The sequence below is a fragment of the Carassius auratus genome, chromosome 15 (genome assembly GCF_003368295.1).
Source record: "Carassius auratus strain Wakin chromosome 15, ASM336829v1, whole genome shotgun sequence".
NCBI lineage: Eukaryota > Metazoa > Chordata > Actinopteri > Cypriniformes > Cyprinidae > Carassius > Carassius auratus.
The window spans coordinates 10,126,949-10,149,503 of NC_039257.1; the positions used below are offsets into that span (position 1 = coordinate 10,126,949).

Below are 22,555 nucleotides of genomic sequence, written 5' to 3' on the forward strand. Positions count from 1 at the left end.
GTATTATATCTGTATTCTTTAGTCCATGGATTTTTTGAGTTCCCACTTTCCTATTATATAGATAGATAGATAGATAGATAGATAGATAGATAGATAGATAGTTAGAAACTGTTTAACTCCCATAAAAAATACTGTTCAACTGCATTGAAAACATGATCATATTAAAGTACACTCTTCAAATGTTCAGAACAAAGTTAAATTTTTATTTAAATCTCATCACACACCATTCCTTTAATACACAAACAGGTTTATTTGTGCAGTTCTTTCACTCTTGAGAGAAATTGCACTTGTGTCATTTACATATAGTTGGCAAGAATTCGATATCTACAATCATTGTTGTATAAAAAAAAGAAAAAGAAAGAAACATCAGCACATACATAGAAAAGTTACATATTTGTTCAAACTCACCCAGGTATTTACAATCAAGCATGACAATCAATATCAAGTCAAATTAGATTCAAATTTTGTTGGTAATAGGATCGATGACTAAATAATTCATAGAAACAGAATTTTTTCACTTACTAACATTAGACTTGTATGAATGGTCAGACTGACACACAATGATATGAATTAGGGTGTGAAATATGAAATAGTTTGCTCTTTTAAAAGCATGAACAATGACCCACCAGTCTACATCTTCTATATCCAAATGGTACACGTAAAAGGGTAGAATGATACAGAAAATGATTCGCTGACACATAACAGTGACAGAGTGAAGCTGCCTGCCCACAGTAAGACCTTACAAGTGTTCTGCTGGTTTTAGATTGCTCAATGTGTCACACAATCAAAGCCTCCTCCTGTCATGGAGGAAACATACTTTAATGCATTTGAACATTTTTAATATACTATATGTTTGTTTGCAAATGATCCCCAATGTTTTAAAGGTTTTTTTTTAGAAGAGAAGATACAAAGCATACAAATATATTGATCAGACGATGACGCCTAAATATACACTATATGTTTTTAATTAGTTTCCTGAATTATAAATAACATGTCAACTACATTGATATTGAAGCTGAAGTTGACAGTATTTCTGGTCTTTTTTGGGAAGCCTGAGAGCCGATGAGCAAAATCAATGTTTTGCTGGATGGATGTAAAATAAATAGCATTTATTTTACATCCAAACGGTGATTCTCAGGTTTTAATAGATTGGAAAATACCGCTGCTTGCGGTTGAGGGCCCTCTACTTGTCCTGCAGGCAGTGTGGACAGACTCAGGGGAAGGAGAGGGAGAAGTAAGGTCCTCAAAGTTTGTTGGTGTAAAGCGAATCCTCGTCACTTTCGCTCTCATCTTGAAATTCGTGGCTCAGGAGAGACTTTTTGGAGCCCATAGACATTGAGCGGATCTCATCGTCATAGTCGTCCTGGTGCTGTCGTAGCCGATGGAATCCGTCTTTTTGTCTGTTTGACTTGGCTGAGCAGACGCACCATATGATGCAGGCGGTCACAACCAAGGCTGTCATTGCAGCAGCTAGGGATTGAATAATGAAAAAGATCAGCCATTTAATGTTTGCATATTAATATAGCATTTAACAGAATGGTGGGTCAGAACTGCGAATAGAATCAATATGGAGTACTTTAGAGATTTTATCTGCCTACCTGCGCTGGCCACAACTAATTCTCTTGGAAGGCCAAATATATCATTCTCCATTTCAAATTCAATGATAATCGAACTTGCTGCTTCAAACGGTGACACAGACACCTAAAAAGAGCAACAAGAACAGTTTATTTTTTTTTTTTTTATTTTTTTTTTTTATAAAAATAACATTTATAATATAAAAGAAAATTTTATTATCTTCTTTCTCAACTCAATATTCTGTTTTAAACTGTAAATAGAAAATAAGAAAAAATGACGGTGCACCTAAGATGGCATGGTCGGTTCACTTAGTTTTGTCATGGCCACGAAATAATAACTCGTGGGAACGTGATAATATGTCATGGCCACGAGAAAAATATGTTGTTCCCTCAACATAACATCTGGAGGCCATGACATAAGGATGTCGTTACCTTGACAAAATGATCTCATGGCCACGACATGTTATCAAGTTCCCACAAATGATTATGTCGTGGCCACGACAAAACGAAGTGAACCGACAATGTCATCTTAAAGGCACAGTAAAAAATTCATTTATTATACTGCATTCTATATTATCATATAGTTTGATTTAACAAAATATTCTGTATTCAAATAAATCTAAACAAAACAAAAACAAACAAACACAAAAAAAAAAAAAAAAAAATCCAACCAAACCTAAAACAAATAAATAAATAAACAACAACAACAAAACTCACCTTCTGGGACTGTTGCTGGTAGCCGTCAGCCACCGCTTCAATGTTGTGTAAACCAGGGGCCAGAAGGGCATGAAAATAACCTCCCTCACTGGTGAAGACTCGAACACCACCATTCAGTACTATTACAGCACCCACGATGGGCTTACCGTTCTTGTCCTTGACCACTCCACGAATCCCTTTGTGCACCTAACAAAGAGGAACCAGCTTCAGCAAAGGAAGAGCTGAGATGCAGTGAAGTATGATAAACAGAAAGACAGAGAGGACAACGTACTGACCTCAACCAGCATGCTCAGAAGAGACTTCCTGTTCTCAGCCCATAGCGTTGGCAGCATTTCAGCCTGTGGGAACAGGCAGCAGCTGGTGTAGACCGTGATCTCGGGACAGTGACCAAAGTCCACACTGAAGTCCTACAACATGGAGAGGAAGCAATCAGAGAGAAATTATTAGAAGGAATTAAGATTTTAGAAATGATTGTGAATTAGTTTGTCATGGCCTAAAATTGGCTTCAAATCTGTTCTGATTTTACTGCAGAGAGCAAAAAAAACAAAAAAACAAAATGCAATAAATAAATAAATAAAATTAAAATTTGATTAGATTAGACTAGCAAACCGCCTCCCATAAGATTTAATGTTCTGACATTCAAAGCTGTGTGTCCAATTCATCTTTATGGTATTTTTTGCAAACATTCATCTGTCAGTTTGGGGGAATGGAGGCTAAATTAGAGTGAAACCAGAGTAAGATTTCAAGATTATTTTTCAAAACTGAACAAAACTACACTACCCTTCAAAAGTGTGGGGTCTATAAAAGATGTTTTATAAGAATTTTATAAGTTTTTCGTTTTTTTTAGCAAGGACAAACTAAATTGATAAAAATAGAAAATAAATACATTTATAATGTTACAAATGTTTCTATTTCAAATAAATGCTGTTCTTTTGAAAAAAATAAATAATAATAATTCTATTAAAACATTTGCTTGTTTACCAGAAAAAAATATTAAGCGGCACAAACATTTCCAACATTGATGATTAAAAAAAAATTCTTAAGCTCCAAATCAGCATATCAAAATGATTTCTGAAAGATCGTGTGACACTGAAGACTGAAGCGATGGCTGCTGAAAATGCAACCATCACAGAAATAACATTTATTTTAAATATATTAAAATAGAAAATAGCTCAATTTTAATAATATTTCAAAAGATTCCTGTTTTTACTGTAATTTTTATTGAATAAATGTGGCTTTATGTAAGAGATTTCTTTTAAATCATTAAAAATAAAATCTTAACAGTATGTAATCTACCTTCATGCTGCCCATGTGACTGTGCCATTCTGCTGCTCGAAGCACACCATTAGGGATGGTGCCCGCTGGAGGGAGACAGTGAGAAAGAGAAATCATTTATAACATCAACCTAAAAATGGTTCCTCTACAAATAAATTTAACAAAGCAGAGGCAGTTTGATTTCAAAATGTTACATGCTGAGACTTTTCCTGTTACTGAAAAGATTAACTGTGGTTTTAAAAATGTGAAGTATGAATGACAGAAAACGGCATACTCTGGCTGTTTGGACATCCAGTATCCCCCGAATGCATTTTAGGATGGTTATTGGCATACACAGTAGCCAAATATTTCAGCGTATCGGCATTTTCAACTGAAATTGAGAAACAAGGAACAAAACAAAAACAAATCAAGACACAAATACAATAAATGTGGAATTGCCTAAAGCAGAGGATGAATCAGATCATACCAGGTTGCACTGGTTTGTCATATGGGTAGGTGACCAAAACAGAGCCTCCATCCAGAGCCACAGAGAGAGTGAAGCCTCTTTCCTGTATCAGATCCATAACGGCACGTGTCTCTGGCTGAGGTTCTGCAGCATGCTGGGATGCATTACCTACAGGAGACACATACTGTAAATGGTCAGCCATCCTGTGTAGACTAAGCAGTAGAATGCTGCCATACGTGTCATTGAAATGGGAGTTAAAATTTGAACTCAATCCCACCGAAGAAGTCATTGTCAAGGTCTTTGCCGCGCACATTGGTCTTGCCAACAGAGGAGGTACAGTCTTTCTCTTTCGCTAGCTCTCGCCCATCTGGGTTGATGTTGGGCAGGATAACAATTCTGGTCTCATCGATGAGCTGAAGACAGGGCAGAGACACCATGTGAGAAACATGTTTGAGCATTTTGAGCATTTAAAGTAATTTCCTGTGGTCATCAAGGAAACCAATGCTGTTGATATACACCAGAAGTGATTTTGCCTTGTTTGTAGCCTGAGATATTTATAACAGACTACTTAAATGCATTAAAATAACAGCTGTCTCTATATCTGTCAACAATATGTTTCTAACAAGATGATTTAAAAATTTCATAATCAAAGCTCTGTAATGTTTTTTAATTGTGGGGTCAAAATGTATGATGCAATGCAATACAATGATTGCGAGATGAACCAATAATGCTCCTTAAAAGTCTGATGGATCATATTTGATATTCCCAATTAAACACAATAATCAAGTGAACCTGAGTTTCTTGATAAGTGTTTATTTCAAAATATTACTGACAATACAAGTTATTGGCGGGTTTACTAAAAATCAGCAAAGATTTCTCAGCAAAAAGACACGTGTACCATGACCTGATCATACTTTTGCACAAGAAAATCAGCTCACCCTTGTGATGGCTTGATTCTTTCCGTAGTTAATACAGAGACTGGCAGCAAACTCCAGAAGCAGCTCTGTACCCACAGGGGCGTTACCATGAATGCCTGCCACAAACCGGATCTTGGGCTCAGACGGTTCTTGGACTTTAGGGTTGTTGGAGATCTCCAGAGCCCAGATATTTCTGATCTCCACACTCTGACCAAGACTTCATTAGGGAGAACAATAAATAGCATGTTACTGCAACAGTTGTGCTGCTTAATATTTTGTGGGAACCATGATAATTTGTTTTCAGGAGTTTTGATGAAAGTTTAAAAGTGCACCGTTTATTTGAAATCTTTTATTTTTATTTTATTGTAACAATTTTACTTCACTTTTGATTGATTTAATACATTCTTGCCGTATCAACATATTAATTTCTTTAAAAAAGAAGAAGAAAAAAATCATAATTTTAAATCTGAATAGTACTGCATTTCCATCACTGGTAATTTAAACGTGGTGACCTTAAACTTGATTCAGCAAAAGCTATAATTTCCCAAAATAACTTGTGGGACTAAGCTACAGCGAGACAAATAATACAGCTGACACAGTAACTTAATGCAGAGGTATTAATCTCTGTCATTCCGAAAGATCCTTTGCACTCCGGGGTTTACGGTCACAGAGACACATAGGATTCGGTTCAGGCTTGTCTGCAGACATCAGATAAACTGGCTCATACTTTTGTTAATTTAACAGTGTTCTCTGAGGGAAAGGCATGGCACACATGTGTGAATAACATCTCTCCAGAGAACTTCTGTGTTTAAAGTCTCTCTTGATCAATTTGCATACACTGAATCTAACTTGTGTGAGCGAGTACCATACCTTTGGAGTGAAGTAATCTCTGGGAAGTTCAGGGTGAGGCCGCGCAGGAACTCGGAAATCTCACTGTAGCCTCGATAGCGGAAACTACTCTGGGTGGGAGTGTCCTTGATCAGCTTGTCCAGACCAGATTCTCCTGACAGCTGCTTGATGAGGCTCTGGAACTCAATCATACTGGGATCCAGAACTGGCGTGGTGCCTTGTGTCGTCTGCCCATTGGTGTAGCTGTGAATCCGGTTCAATGTGAAATTTACAATCTCCACTCCTTCCTTGGGCACGTTGACAAAGGTGCTAACTGAGGAATAGCTGAAAAGATGGACGAGAATGTGTGAGAAACTTCTTATGCACAAAGGAAAATCTAAATAAATGTCCAAGGTTCTAAATTTCTCTTTAGGGTTGTAAAAAAATAAAATAATAATAATAATAATAAAAAATTAAATAATAATAATAAAAAAAAAAAAAAAAAAAAAAAAAAAAAATATATATATATATATATATATATATATATATATATATATATATAAATATATATATAGATAGATAGATAGATAGATAGATAGATAGATACAATAAATACAATAAATTGATTATACAATAAATATATATAAAATATATTGTCCATATATAACAAATACATATTTGTATAAATTTAATAATAAAAATAAATTTTAGCATTTATATGATAATACAATGATTAATTCTTTAAATTACATGTATATAAGAATATAGAATAAAATAAATAAATAAATTAAAAAAATCACATAATAAAAAATATTAAAACCACGGCCCTGAATTACTCTATAGGGTTGTAAAAATAAAGTAAATTAATTAATAAAAATAGTAAAATAAATACAATTAAGAATATATATATATATATATATATATATATATATATATATATATATATACACACACACACACACACACACACACACACACACACACACACACACACACACACACACACACACACACACACACACATAGAGAGTTATGTATAAAAGGTATACATATTTATATTATAAATTGTAAAATAAAATACCAAAATAAAAAGATAATACAATGTTTGTTTATTTAAATTATCTTTATATCAACATATCCCTAAAAAAAAAAAGTTCACCACAACTCATTTAATGGCCTCTGTGAGCTTCCGTATGTTTGGAAAAATTCTTATTTTTTAAAATTAGTTTGGTGCCACTGAAAAATTCACAAAAATACCCTTGGGCAGAAGCCGTCAGCTGGTATTTTCCTGGGACGAGTAAGCGCCAGTAGTCCCCTGCAACACTGGTTGTGACGGGGTGATTAATCGTGTCCACAGTGACTGTAGCATTGGGGATGCCAGATCCATCCTTGCTGTCGATTACCACTCCTTTTACTCCCCGGTGTACCTGAATGCCCAAAAACCATTTTGTATACAGTGAGTAGCAGGACAGAGGTGAAAAATGCAAAGGAAACAGCCAGCCATTCTTACCTGATGGATGAGCTGTAGAAGTGATCTGCAGTTTTGTTCCCAGTACTTGGGTAGATCTGCTGCTGGTGGGTATTTGCTACATCCCAGTTCAATGGTCACCTCAAAGCAGTTAGTGTTGATGTAGTTCCAGTCCTGCATCCCTCCTGAGGAAAAAGCACATAATGCACTTATATTTACTTTTACATTTTATACACCTTTTTTGTCAGGATATAATTTTGTGATGACAATATTAACAAAATTAAAGTATGTAGTCTGCATGCATCTGTTGAATCCAAGTTTCCTTTTTTAGTTATTCGTAATTTTTTTCACAAACTTGGTGCTCACCGTGGACATTGTACCATTCAGCTCCATTGGTGATGCCATCTTTAAAATATTCTTGGTACGAATCCATTCCCTTACAGGAGTGACCATCATACATTTGAGAGTTTTCCTGAAAAAGAAAAACAGAGAATGTTTTACTGGCTATCGGTTTAGCTTTTAATTATTAAATATACTAACATCATTTGTTACTACAGAAAACAGAAAGCCAGATATGCACCCGTGAGTAAGCAAGAGCCACCATCCTGAATACATCATCATCTGAGGACTTGCTGTATCTGCTAACATTGTCCGGACTGTCGTCAAATGGATAATTCACCACCAAAGCGCCTGAAAGAGATCGAGAGGTTATCTGTCTGTGTTTAGCATCCTCCCAAACAAACAGAACTTATATAGATTAGGATGTACCTCCATGAAGGTTGGCAGACAACACAAACGGGTAGCTTTTGGCCCAGTTCATAACAGCAAGGGTCTCTGGCTGTCTGGGATCTGTGACAAAGTTGAACCGGTCAGGAAAGTTTCGGTTCAGGTCATAGTTGTTAGTGTTGTTACGTCCCTGGACTCCATGGATATCTCCTGCAGAAAAAACAGTGTTTTCCTTACATTAGATTCCCAAAGTTATAATGTTGTTCCCACACAGACAGGCGGAAAATAATAATAATAATAATAATAATGTATTAGTATTGTTATTGATGATAATACTACTAATAGATAAAAAATATTATAGCAGCAGCATCAATGTATTTTTAGTTATAATGTTGGTTCCACATATACAGAAAAATAAACAAGAATAATAATAATAATGTATTAAAATCAATATTGATATTAAATTTAAAATGTAGTTATATTAATACTGAAAATCATTAAATATAGTATTATTTATTATTATTAATCTATTTAAATCAATATTGATACTAAATGTAAAATGTACTGTTATATTAATACTGACATTCATACAATATAGTATTCTTTTTCGTATTATTATTAACAATAATAATGATAACAGATGATGGATTTATGTTCTTGTAGTTTTAACATTGCTCCAACACTTACAGAAAAATAATGTAATATTATTATTATTAATAATATTGTTTTTATTATAATATTATAATAATAATACGATTACCGAGAATACTTATTTTAATAATAATAATAATAATAATAATATATTATTAATAGAACATGCTGCTCCCATGCTATAATTATACATGTATTATTATAAATAATAAATACATGTATTATTATTATTATTATTATTATGGTAGCAATATTACATATAATATTTTAAATGAACAAAATGGAATGTTGAACGAAGAGAGATGCATTTAACAGCAAGTAATACCATATTACAGAACATTTCATAATACACAAAATGTGTATAATGAGCTGTTTTTCAGAGCTGGCGAGGCCATACCCTCCTGGGACACTTCATATCCATCTGGGTTCATTGAAGGCATGATGTGGATCCGTGTGGAGTTGATGAGCTGGGTGATCTCAGGGTCAGTGCCATAGTTGCGACAAAGGTACTCGATAAGGTTGAGGAGCAGCTCCCGACCAACCACCTCGTTGCCGTGCATGTTACCAATATACTTAAACTCCGGTTCACCTGGTGAGGAACGTCCGAATTAGTTCACTTTAACAACTGCTTGAAAAATGTAGGATCTTTACACAGGGTGGGGAAGTACCAAATTCGTGGACACCAGGATTGTTGGAGATCTCCATGACCCAAAGGGAACGTTCCGCCACAGACTTCCCGATGGAATACAGCCGCGTGATGGAGCTGTACTCAGAGCTGAACTTCTGCAGGAACAGCTCCATGTCGTTGTAGTGGTGATGGCGGAAGTCCTGAGGCTGGACTGTAACCCTGGAGTCCTTCTCTTCATCTGCTGCTGCGTTGACACTGGTGCTGCTGCTGCTGTCTGTGCTGGCGCTGTTCACTGAGGTTTCAGTGGGGGACTCTGGGATTGAGGGGGTTGCTGGATTCTCATCATTCTCAGCTTCAAGGGTGATGTTCAGAACAACTGCTTTTCCCTCAGTCACCTCCACTCCAGACACGGACATGGGAATGTAGCTGCATGAATGAAAAGATCAACATGAACAGCTCGTTAGAAGTGAGCTCCGTACATGAACTGTGTTCCTATTGACATGGTCTCTACACAGTGTTTACTGCTCCCTACTCTCTGAGCTTGGGAAATCTGTTGAAGTTTACTTCGCTTCGGAAAAATTAATTCACGGATTTGCGTTGCACAACGTCCGTCTGCACAAACGGACAAGTGTGACATCATATACCGCTGTAAATCAATACAATTTAAATTCACGTCTCGCACACTTCAAAGCACTTTGAATGGAACATATACGTTCGCTTCGAACTGGAATCATGGCGGAATATCCTGTGATGTTCACTTCGCAGGGCACTTATGTTCGAATAGAACAAACATCTGAAGCAATTAGAGAAACGTCCAAAATGTGCAAAGCAGTGGGGCACAAGGCCTGGAATTGAGAACCGCTGGTATAGACGGAGTACTGATACGGATTTTCTCATTTGATTCCGATTCACCAGCACTTGATTAAACTCTTTTGGGTAGATTACAATTATAATGTCTTCGCTTACACATAAAAGACCTCGTCTTTCTGGTTTCGCTAAATATTTTTGATTCACTAAAAAAAAAAAAAAAAAAGAAGGAATTATTAGGGTAATTTCTTTTTGAATCTGACTACGTTGGCCATGGCATATGTTTTTGATTCACTAAAAAAATGGTTCATAAGAGTCATTTGCTAATGAATTCAACTACCCTAAAACATACGTACCCTGGGGCTAAAACGGTGAAGCTGTAGGTGCCGGGAAGCAGCAGGCGATAGTAGTCACCAAAGCGTGAAGTGCTCACGTTGTGATTAATGCCTGCAACCATTATCACAGCATCTGCGAGAGGGGCATCATTCTTGGCTGCTCTGACAAAGCCACGCACACCGATATGAATCTGAACACAAACACAACAGCAAGGTGGAACTCTGACAAGTCTGACATTCTTCAAGGGCTCATTAAAAACTCATGTCAAGCATGTCATTGCTTGCACATCGATTTCTACTACCTTCTCCATGTAGGCCAGCAGGGCCTCCCGATTGTTGTCCCATTCTGTTTTGAGTTGACTTGAGGGTGGGTACTTGCAGCAGCTGAGCTCCATAGTGATTTCCAAACAGCCCCCCTTCAGGTAATTAAAATCCTGCATACCCCCTGCATGGAAAGTAAGGACAAAGTGTGTACCAAAGGCATGGGATGAATTGACATAGTGGGGTTGTCACGGCTTAAACTGTAAGCGCCTGTAAACACGAGGAACATCTTAATACAAAGAGTCTTTCAAAAGGTGCGAGTCCAAGAATGTTTGACCAGTTGCTTATGTTACGACAATGTTATAAATGTGAGGGCAGGAAACTGTTCATGCAAGCTAACCCACTTTTAGATCTTTTAAAAAAGTAACTCTTAACCCATTTTAAGATTGATTTCAGAATACAAAGAGCTGACAGATATGGGTTAGGACACGCATTGATCATATCTGTCTAATGACGCTTTCTCAGATGCCAAGCCTGTGTGTGCCTAAACACTTACAGAAACAAATGGCTTTCTCAATATAGACTTTAGCTACAAAAGAAACCAGTCAGGCTAATGCTACCATGTTATTTCCTATTCAAAAGGCTGAGGCTGGTAAGATTTTTTTAAATATATATTATACTCTTACTCTTACTAAGGCTGCATTTATTTGATCAAAAATAAAGTTTAAAATATATAAAAATACAGTATTTTGTAACGACTCAAATGTTTTACTGTCACTTTTGATCATTGTAATGCATCCTTGCTAAATAAAAGTATTAATTTCTTTAAAAAAAAAATCTTGGACCACAAACTATTGAATGATGGTGTACATTAGGTTTTAATGTAACCTTATAACCATTTAATGCAGATAAATGATAAGTTAAACAGATTCATATACCAAATTATCAAAATTGAATCAAATTGGCTGAACGCCAGACCAACTTATGCCAGCTCAAGATGCAATGCACAGATCTGTGTTTGTTCTTAAACACTTGAAAGTAAAGTAAAGTAAAGTAACAAAGTCAAAAGGCTGTCTTCAAGAAATGTAATTTTAAATAAAAAATTCGGTCCACTTGGCAATCATGGAAACGCCTTGGGCAGCTATTTCCAGTCATGCAAATTTAGATGACAGACCAAAATGTCCAAAAAAGCTTTCAAAGCTAATCTTTCAGTATGATAACTTGAATTCTAAGATTAGTTGGTCCTGCTACTCCATGCAGTCTAGAGCAAAAAGATCTTTAAGACGATTGACTGTTTTAATTGAAATCTTATTAGGACAGATGTCTCTGTCCCATGTTTCCTGTCTAGCCATAATATGTGACACTGTATGCTAGTAGTCTAGCATGTGTTTAAAGAAGAAGTCAGAAGGCCACTTCCTCTGTTTGTCAGCACATCCTTAATAACAGTTATTCAGACTTTCTCAACAGTTACACAGAAAGCAAACATATGTGATCATTCCCAGAAGAAACATCCTGTTTTAGCACATGATCTTTGTATGTGGTTATGTAAAAGATCTTAAGATGTTAAACTTTCTTATTGAAATGTGTGCAGTGTTGTAATAAACTGACAGAACTATCCTTCAGTCTGGGCTACTGACCAGCCAAAACAGACTGTAGAGAGCAAATCAATGTTGCCAGGGCCATATGCCTGAAGGTTTAACCCAGGGAACATAAAAATGACTCCCTAGACAGACAAGGAACTGTCATAAAATGATTGAATATTAACTTTAAACATGCAGCTGGTGGTCTGTAGATTTCAAACTGTGTTGGATACAGCCTCAGAGATAGAATTCAGGTCACTGAACAGGCTTTGAGGCCTGAAAATAATACAAAAAGAAGGAAACTTTAGAAGGAAGAAGCTTGATCTATATGCTCACATAACTTATGCAGTTTTGTCATTGTTCATTTAAACTGAAACTATTAATTATTAATTATTAATATTATATATATATATATATATATATATATATATATATATATATATATATATATATATATATATATATATATATATAAATGTAAACAAAATATTATATTACATTTGAAATATGCTAAATAAAAAAAGTCTTGCCAATGAACTGATATAAAATACGTTTTCACTAAAACTGAAAAAAAAATTATGAATAAGAAAAATTACAAAAGACAAATAAAAATACTAAAAATGTAAATATTTATATATGAATAAATACTATAATTACAAATAATCAATACTAAAATAACACTGATCTTATGATCTCCGTGTCAAAGATCACGGTTACATGTTATAAGGTCATCACGCATCATAAAACAAACAAGTAAAGATCAGGTGATATTTGCATGGGAATTTTGCGCTGAATGGAATATTTAATTTCGGGCTTGTCAATCCATAAAGTCATAATTTCTGGCAGTTTTAAAGGGCACCGCCACCACTGGTGCATCAGGGCTCAACATTCAGGAGAGATCAGTTGCTCACACAGGAGGTTCTCGTTTTGTGAACAGAAACAAACAATATGCCACAGCTTCAGAAAAGCTGAGAAAATCATACCCAAATGCAAGTGGTGGGATTTATTCACCGTGAGACTGGTTGAGCAAGTCATAAGGTACATCATGAATCTGACCTGCAAGCTTCAAGGCACACTGTGGATCAGATTTCTGCTGTTTGACGGTGATGGTTGAGATGAGAATACGGACTTCAGAGACTGAGGTTACAAACTGCTAAGGAAAGTAATCAGAGAACAGCAGAACAGTAGGCTTACAGTCCAGGGGTTGGATTACTTGAAAGAATATTGCCTTTCAAACTAGTACTGTTTGAGAATATAATGAAAATTCACAACAAAAAAAAACAAAGCAATCTCATTTCCAGCATTCTCCAGGTTTACATTTTCTTAATGTATAATGTGGCTACTAATAATATCAATATTTGCTGTACATTAATGCAACTCATGACCATCCCTCCTAATAGGAAATCTGTGTAGGAATGTCCTGAGTAAAGAAGGATGTGGGAGGAGCCAAAAAAAAACGGTTCCACTGAACTGATCGTGCTCATTGAGGAAAAAAAAAATCCTGCTTGTGCTTTCCAAGGAATAGGAAAAGAAAAGAAATCATTTAAACCAGCAATTTTTCAAGACCACTGAAGTGAAGTTAATAACTTAAGAAGCTCATACAACAAGCACATCTTCATCTCTATAGATACAAAGAGTTTGAAGCCCTTATGATACTTTGCATAATTGCTAGGAACTCAATGGGTGAAATTCAGATAAACAAAAGAATGGAGGAAAAGGGGGAGATTTAAAGCACGGTTAAGGGATAAAATGTTGCCAACGAACCTGCCACATCATACCACTTTGCTCCATTTGTGATGCCGTCCTCGAAGGTCTCATTTATGCTATCCTCACACTTTGGCTGCCCAGTTTTCATAACAGGGTTATTCGCTGCGTAAACCCGGGCCAAGTATCTGAAGAGAGCATCATCGGGCGATCTGCTATAGGTGCCGTCGTTATCATGGAACGCAGAGTCATCAAAAGGATAACTGGCCACCACGGTCCCACCATGCAGATTCCCCGAGAGCACGAATCTGGAACAGAGAACCAGAAAAAACACAAATGTTATAACTAACCCATCTACTTTACATAGGTTTGATTAAGATTTCATTAGACGTTGCACGTACAGAGGTAATAATAAGACGAAAGAACAGGTTAAAATTATGGAAGAGCTGAATTTTTCTTTTCTTTTTTTTTGCATTTAGATTTTTTTTTTATTAAAATCATTATTATTATTTAGATAAATGAAATATTGTAGCGCTAGATTATGTTAAATATTATAGATTATATATTTTTATTATATTATACATTATATTATTATATAGATTATTTATTTGTTCGTTTGCTTGTATTTTGTGTAATCTCAATGAAATCTTAATCCAGTAATGACAACCAACTGGAAATTCTTCATGAACATACATTCTTCTCATTCTAATATTGTAATAATAATGATAATAATAATGATAAGACTTCATTTTAAGGGTATCCTTGTTACATGGTAAATGTATTTCCTATAATAATAACAATAAAAAATAAATTATGGATAATTACATGCCAGTAACCCTAAAACAAACCCTAATCCTGACCATTTAGTAAGTACATTTAGTTAATAAATATTACTCTAAATGTTTAATTACACTGTAACAAGGACACCTTAAAATAGTGTAACCTAATAATCACAAAAAGGTTATGATAGTTATTATTACAGTAACACTTTACAATATAGTTTCATTTGTTAACATTAGTTAACATTAACGAACAATTAAAAAAATACTTCTAAAGCATTTATTACTACATTGATTTGTTTCAAATCACCAGTTGTATTTGTAAATATAAACTAACAATGAATAGATGGATTTTTAATATTTTTTAATGAACAAATGTTTTAGTAATGTATCAGTCATTGCACAGTTTTGTCATTTTAATTATTCAGATGGATAGCTGGATTTTCTGGAAGGTCTGTCAGAAGGTTAGGCTCGGTTTGTGAATGCTCTTACTTGTTCTCCAGGATCCACCTCATGACAGCGGTGACTTCAGGCATTTCTTCTGCATTCACGTCTATCTCTTCATATTGGTCCGGGAAACTTCTATTGAGGTCGACGTTGTTAGCATTATTCCGACCCTCATCCGTACCCAAACAATCCCCCTCCTTAGACTTCTCAAAGCCATCGGGGTTCATGCTGGGCATGATATAAATATCAGTGCTGTCGAGCAGCTCTGTGACCCTCGGGTCCTCTCCGTACTTCTCCAGCAGATACTCCAGCAGGTAGATCAGAACCTGCCGGGACACGGTCTCGTCTCCGTGCATGTTGCCCACGTACTTGAATTTGGGTTTCCCCGGTCCATCAGCAGCGGGCTCCCTGGTGACTCTCATCACCCAAAGCTCCCTGTTTTCGACGGATCTGCCGATGCTGGTCAGATTCGCGATGTTTGCGTGCTTCTGGGCGAGACTTTTGAGAAGGTCAGTGAGTTGGTCATAATTGTAGTATTTGCTGTAAGTCTCAGGCTCCAGCTCGTCAAGAGGAACTGAGCTGATAAAAACAACAAGCAGAGATAAAACCAAGAGCGAGAGTTTATGCGATGAACACAGAGTGCTTCTCCTCTGTCCCGACATGTTTCCGAAGGCACCTTGACGTACACATGAAATCCTAAAATTGGTCCGCCTGGAGTCAGGTCCTTTCTTTAGCCTGACGTCGGGGTATTTTTGGTAGGAACTTCCTGCTAACGCTTTAACAAAAAAAAAAAAAAAAAAAAAAAAAAAAAAAGGGTTGAGTTTCTATGACAGGCGGAATTGTTTCAAAATAAAAGCCATGACTACACATTTCTGTCAGTCTGCAGTAGATAAGAGGAAAATGGTGTCTGTATTTTAACCACTACAAACGAGTTGCTGTGTAATGGCATTGTTAATGGAAAATGGTATTTGGTTTTATTGATGATCAAGTGAAACTAATTACCAGCTTGATGTAATTGCAGCGTTATGGCTGTAAATTGAGGGCAACAACTGAATAAAAGATTTTTTGCGTGGGCCACCTTAGACATCTACATTTAATTAACAATAACAAGTTTGAAATAGGGCAGCTTTGTCATCATTGTAGCAGAAGTAGAATGAAATAGATTGGCAAATGGGTGACCAGTGTTGGGTAATAGATTTCTTCTGGTTCGTCTTCTGTAATGACAAAAGTTTTGTTTCTTAGCACTAGGATGGTCCATATATTCAAACAAGTTACTAAAATAGTTAGAATTCAAATGCCAATAAATGTAGATATTCTCCAGACATCCCACTCCTTATAATCAATTAATTCAGTATTTTTAACCATTCGACATGACATTTCCAGTCATTCCTGGTTGGTTTACTGCATAAAGACTGAGTTTGTTTGTTTAAAAACCCATTGAAATATTTTACAGTCTGGCTACCTAGAAAAAAATTATATTCATTATAAAATTGCGCATGTAGTTTTAACTTTTTTTTTTTTATTTCATGACTTTCCCAGATCTAGAAATCACACGTTTAATATCCCTTTATCCTGATATAGCGAGGTTTCCCAGGACCTTAGGAACAGTGGTTCTTCAAAAACACTGTTGAAGGGATGAATTAAAATAATAAATGTCTTATTTAAAATAATCTTAAGTACCCCTAATCACGTCTACAGAGGGCCCTGTTCCACCAAAGGGACCTGGACAAATTCCCAATTAACCTACACTGAGATGAGTTTAACATTTTTCTTAGTGCACTAAATACTTCGTTGAACGTTAGTTACAGAAATGAATATACATCATTCTATAAATATATTCTAATCTTCAACTGACAAGTCCTTGCAAATACTAAAACCTATCATCTGCGATGCAACAGCCGACGGTCCAAGTCCTACTTGCCAAGAGCAAATTTTATTGATTTCTTCCTACTTCATAAAACATTATTTCTCTAACTTTGCAAGGTAAATGCTTCACTAGCAACCATTTTGTTTTTATGAAGGAAAAGCACATAAAAGAGAAAAGAGATAAAGGAGAAAGGAAAACATTTTGAGTGCAGAAGAGGTGGTTAAATATTTTACTTGAGGCAGTTTTAAGTTAATTGTTAATTCCATGCTGTTTCGTTGTAATACAGATTCTACGTCTGTGGTTCCAGTCAGATATCCAGTAGTACAAACTAGTTTCAAGTTAAAGTACAGAAGAAATGATATGCATTGTAGATTCAGAGGGGAGAAGAAAAATAGACTATTTCATGTAACTCATGCAGGCTTAAAACAACTTTATTAGTGCTTTTTTTTTCTTTTTGAGACAGCCAAATGGAGACCTGCATTTGTCTTAGTTCTAAAAGCAACAAGGCTCCTTCAGATTTATAGAGCTGCAGCCATCCATCCACCCACTATCATCATCATCAGCCTATGTGAGCAATACAGTATTTTAGCACAAATTACAGTCCAGACCACTGGCAAATGTTACTACATAACTACTACTTGGTGATGTTAAGCATTTTGCTCCACATGGATATCAAGAAATTTGCTTCGACTTTCTCTGAAAAACTAAATTAACAAAAAGAGCACTTTGTTTAGACTTGCCCTTTTAAAGGTTTAATTGTTTTCTTTAACTGCATTTTATAATTGCACTAACACAGAAATATTACAGCTCAAACAACTAATAGTAGACATCAGTAACAGTAATAAAAGTTAATTTCTGTAATTACATTAAGAAAAACTCAAAATATATCCAGCAACTGATAAAAATGTTGAGAAATAAAGCAAATGAACATAAAAAAAAGACAAATGTTGTACCAGGACAAGAAAAAAAAATACTCGAAGTATTTAAGTTCTGACCATTCAAAAATCATAATTGAAGTTGGTTTCATGAGTGGTATATTTTATTTCAATTTAAGGGCTAATAAAACAGAATAATATTAAAAATCAAACAAAGGGAGAGAAAACTGGGAGGCATCAAGCTGTTGAGTGCCACTCATAAGGTTGGGCATGGTGGCTCCCTTTGTGAGTGGGGTCTGGGGGAGGGGAGGGGGAGGGAGAGGGGGTGGAGTCTCATATTGGCTGTGTTGTCTCATTGGTTTTCATCCTCCACATCTTGCAGCGCCTCTTTATTCTGTTCCTCACCTGTGCACAGAGAAACAAAGCCACTGTTATTGCATCCTAACACAGTTATGTCCCTTAACGCAATCCACGTTACGGTTGTACACTGTAGCACATCAAGTCTGCAACCCTTGCAAGATCTGTGCATTACGAGTTTGCCAAATAAAAAGCTATAAAATGCTGTATAATACATGCTGTGAGAAAAACCTAATTAATCATGTTATATTAATAGAATATGCCATTTTCAAGCTCAAATAAATAAAAATCTAGCTTAAGTCTAATTTGAATGCAGTGTTATCTCATGGGGTCATTTAACTTTCACACGTAATTCAATTCACAAATCACAGGATAATACGCTTAGACACCTTTACTGTACATTTCTTAGTAAAACATAGCTGAATTTTCCAAATTCTAATGTACTTGTACAACACAGCCATTCTAATTGGACATTGAGGATCTGGCAGTGATCATGCAGAAACGGTTTGTTTCAGACATGCTGCACATATAGCACTCTGGTGGCTACAAAGATTGAAACACAAACGGGTGAGTGATGATGCAATTTGTGGACAAAAGGGCAAGAGCTGGAAAAAGTGGCCGCACTTACAAATAAAGTTTGTGGGCAATTAACATTTTCCTTTAGGAATCTAAATAGTGGGGATGAAAAAAGGCAAGATGGGTTAAGTTGGACGGCATGAATCTGGACACATTACAAAATGACTTGAAATGTAGCAGAGAAAGATTAAACTGCTGTGTGATGTGCACTAGGCCAGTATATACTTTTGAAATCAATACAGCTATTAAAAACACAGTCTTTTGGGGTAAGAATGAAACTTTGGGATTGACATACTAAATACACTATATTAGCTCTAAAAAAAATTGTATGCTAGAATAGAGTGTGAAAATGAAACCATTTACATTAAAACCATTATATTATATTGAGAAAATGATTTAATTTCTGTGGGATGAATCTGAAAAGTAGGCATGTTTGCTTGCACCATTCCACTGCCAATGTAGCCAGAGCCCTCTATTCGAACACTTTTAAAGGCAGATATTAGAGATGGTTGGAAACTATGTCTCACAAGTCCTAAATCGGGACACTCTGAAACAATCGCTCTAAAAATAGCTTTGGTTTGTGGAGGAGCTTTTGAGGATGTCACCTTCATGTACCAATGGCTTTCAAAAGACATGTTTGTCAGGCTTAGCATCTGAAACTGCGATGATCCGTCTTACCGTCTCCCTGCATATCTGAAGTCCATAGTGTCAGGTTATCACGTAACAATTGCATGATGAGTGTCGAGTCCTTGTAGCTTTCTTCACTCAATGTGTCCAGTTCAGCAATAGCATCGTCAAATGCCGCCTTTGCCAACCTAAAACCAACAGCCAGGTACATAAACTACTAAGTGAACAGGAATACACTGCAATGAACACCATCTTGGTCTGATATGTAACCAAAAGCATCATCATTAAACTCATTATAATAAACAGATAATGTAAGAATATGATGAACAGACATTTACAAAACTGTAACTGTCTGTTGTACTTCATGTTAAGAAATCTGAAAACCCCCAAAACACCAAGAAAACAAACCTGCATGCACGGTCGGGAGAGTTGAGGATTTCATAGTAGAATACGGAGAAGTTAAGAGCCAGACCCAAGCGAATGGGGTGTGTAGGCTGAAGGTCTGTCATTGCAATATCACTAGCAGCTTTGTATGCAACCAAACTGTTTTCTGCAGCCTCCTTCCTGTCGTTTCCTGTGGCAAACTCAGCGAGATACCTGTGGTAATCACCCTTCCTGATGCATCAAAGGGAGAAAAGGTCTGTTTGAAACATGTATAAATAAAGCAGTGACCTCATTAAGTCACATACGATTCATCCTTCGATTCACTTAGAAGAAAAAAAACCTCATGGCTTTCATACATTTTGTAGTAGAAGACCTTGGACTCTCCTGAATTTGCAGCTGGGATTAGGTGCTTGTCCAACACATCGAGGATGTCATTGCAGATTGATTTCAATTCATTCTCAACCTGGAGGTGAAAATTCAAAAGTTAAAAGCGTAAAACTAATCATTCTAGTTATGTGAATCAGAATGAACTGTATTTAGGACACGTCTTACTGTTTGTCTATATTCCCGAATCATTTTCAATTTGTCCTCTCCACCCTTATTCTCCTCTTTCTGCTCAATACTACTGATTATCCTCCAGGATGCTCTTCTTGCCCCAATAACGTTCTTGTAGGCCACCGAGAGCAGGTTTCTCTCTTCAACTGTTAGCTCAACATCCATCCCAGCCACCTTCTTCATGGAGTCGACCATTTCTGGAAACATTTCAAAGGAGCGTGATGGATATTTTGCTGACTGCATTTAATTACAACAGAATACATGTCGCAACCGTAGCTTAAATACACCATTTTAACTCAGTCAGAAAGTACAGTTGGGATCCTGAAGTAAAATCACATTAGTTTTCTTCACAGGTAAATTGAGCATTAACTTATAAACTATTAATTGATGTCATGTGTTTTTAGAGAAGCCACATAAATATATTTTAAACATATTTTGTAAATAATTGTGTTTATCAGCAGAGTTTCTGGTTTAAAAACTACATTACCCATAATTCTGCAGAGAAATCTCCGATCACAAGCAAAAACCAGAATAACCCTTAAGTGCCCGCCCACTCATACAAAAACCTGCAAATACAGCAAACTACTTAAATATTTGCATGCATAATATGCATATTATGCAATAAACTTAATTTTTATATGCACAAATAAATCAACGTCTGCATTATTTCAATTCTTCAGTCACTCACAAAGCTTCATGGGATTGTAGTTCTTTCCCTCATTAAAGCGATTTTGTCTCATACTGTTCATCTCATTCTCAAATACGTTTCGGTTTCAATCCTAAATTTTATTGTTGTGATTCACCCCATAACTGGTTGGTTTGATTCATGTTTCCTATGAGAACAATACTATTTTTTTTTTAAATAAAAGACCACTGAAAAGGTGGCCACTGCCGCACTCCATGGGGCATGTATTCTTTATTTAATCAAATAAGAGAGGCAAAATATTAACAACCTTACATTTATTTGCATTCACCCTGGGTTGCCAGTATACAATCACAAAACAATGTGCATATCCTGTTAATCATCATTCTTGCACACTACATGCAGCATACTTTAAAGTGTTGAGTGAAAACCCTAGATACCTAACATAAGTTAATGGGTGACTAAACTAGACGATAAGTTACCAACAAGGCACATTTATAGCTGCTGGTTTAGGATATCATTAAAATCTTGAAAATCACAAGCCAGCGAGCCACTTCTCTTCAGTCTGAAATGAAATCTTACTGCAAAGCTAAGTTACAGTTTCTCAGCTTACAAAGCATTACTTGCTTTGCGTTACTGTAAAACGGCTGAGTCTCAAAACCTAGTGAGGTAACGTTACCTGGCTAGACATTATTTTGGGTACCACAACTCAACGCGCCTGTAAGACGCAAAAATGCTGTCCAAGTAGGCAGCTCAAAAGGTTTTGAGACACTGCCACGGTCTCTCGTAGCGTTCTGCGGGTGTAAACGGAGAAAAGGGAGGACCTCGTTCAGGAAGAACTCTTTATTGTGATTAACTGGGTCGATTAAGACATGTGTTAACTAATATTTGAGCCGTTCTTCGCCTACATGAGGTTTGGAGACCGCAGCCACCCCCTCCGCCATGGCTAGCAACAGCTTGCCTCACCCACTAACTCTCCGCCATTTTGTCTCCTCAATAAACGTCTCCATCTTCATATGGCATTCTGTAGTTACCCCAATATCACATCGACAGAATTAACGGACTGTTCAAAAAAACTTTTAAGAGTAGACGGAAATCGGATTGGTATTCACAAGGTGTTCGCTTGGTTTAACTGCGAATTAATCCAGCTAACGTTAACCCGAGCGTCAGTTAGCCTGCATGAGCTCTCGCTTTGTAAAAAAATAACGTTCCCGTTACCTCTGAGTGTTTCTTACCATCGTATCTCTCCGCCTGCTCGGCGAGTTTGGCTTGGTACACCAAATCCTCCCGGTCACCCATGTTGGACAGCGCGCGGCGAGCGTGTTTTGTGAGATTGGGAGCGAAGGAGGAGTGCGAGTTCACCGGCAGGCCCCTACGAGAGCAACAGCTGCGGCTTGAATGGTGGAGTAAAGATGGCGTTACACCTTCATCCGGGAACTTTCACACAGAGCATCTCCACACACTCCCTCTCTCCCACACGAATGCTGGATTTTAACCCTCTTTATTTGAACAGAGAATGAATGTTATGT

At 36.4% G+C, this 22,555-nt stretch overlaps 2 protein-coding genes across 3 annotated transcripts; both read right to left on the minus strand.

The window, feature by feature from the left end:
* Window positions 1-182: 182 nt before the first annotated feature.
* On the minus strand, window positions 183-15,927 carry LOC113115031 (carboxypeptidase D-like). Its single transcript, XM_026282243.1, has 21 exons — window positions 15,188-15,927; window positions 13,977-14,224; window positions 10,674-10,816; window positions 10,393-10,562; window positions 9,270-9,655; window positions 8,999-9,190; window positions 7,993-8,160; window positions 7,805-7,914; window positions 7,591-7,696; window positions 7,267-7,409; window positions 7,014-7,183; window positions 5,799-6,101; window positions 4,950-5,145; window positions 4,289-4,424; window positions 4,033-4,179; window positions 3,841-3,936; window positions 3,588-3,652; window positions 2,567-2,698; window positions 2,292-2,477; window positions 1,599-1,701; window positions 183-1,470 (listed from the first exon to the last, which is right to left on the minus strand). Exons 1-21 carry the CDS (start codon window positions 15,802-15,804, stop codon window positions 1,244-1,246), a joined length of 4,044 nt encoding a protein of 1,347 aa, XP_026138028.1. The 5' UTR covers window positions 15,805-15,927; the 3' UTR covers window positions 183-1,243.
* A 1,297-nt stretch (window positions 15,928-17,224) lies between these two features.
* On the minus strand, window positions 17,225-22,477 carry ywhae1 (tyrosine 3-monooxygenase/tryptophan 5-monooxygenase activation protein, epsilon polypeptide 1). 2 transcript variants are annotated; one of them, XM_026282245.1, is made up of 7 exons: window positions 22,262-22,477; window positions 20,381-20,580; window positions 20,185-20,291; window positions 19,853-20,059; window positions 19,496-19,632; window positions 18,870-18,909; window positions 17,225-18,289 (listed from the first exon to the last, which is right to left on the minus strand). In XM_026282245.1, exons 1-6 carry the CDS (start codon window positions 22,323-22,325, stop codon window positions 18,902-18,904), a joined length of 723 nt encoding a protein of 240 aa, XP_026138030.1. In that variant the 5' UTR covers window positions 22,326-22,477; the 3' UTR covers window positions 17,225-18,289; window positions 18,870-18,901. The 2 variants fall into 2 exon arrangements, with proteins under 2 accessions (XP_026138030.1, XP_026138029.1); XM_026282244.1 differs by lacking the exon at window positions 18,870-18,909.
* Window positions 22,478-22,555: the final 78 nt, after the last annotated feature.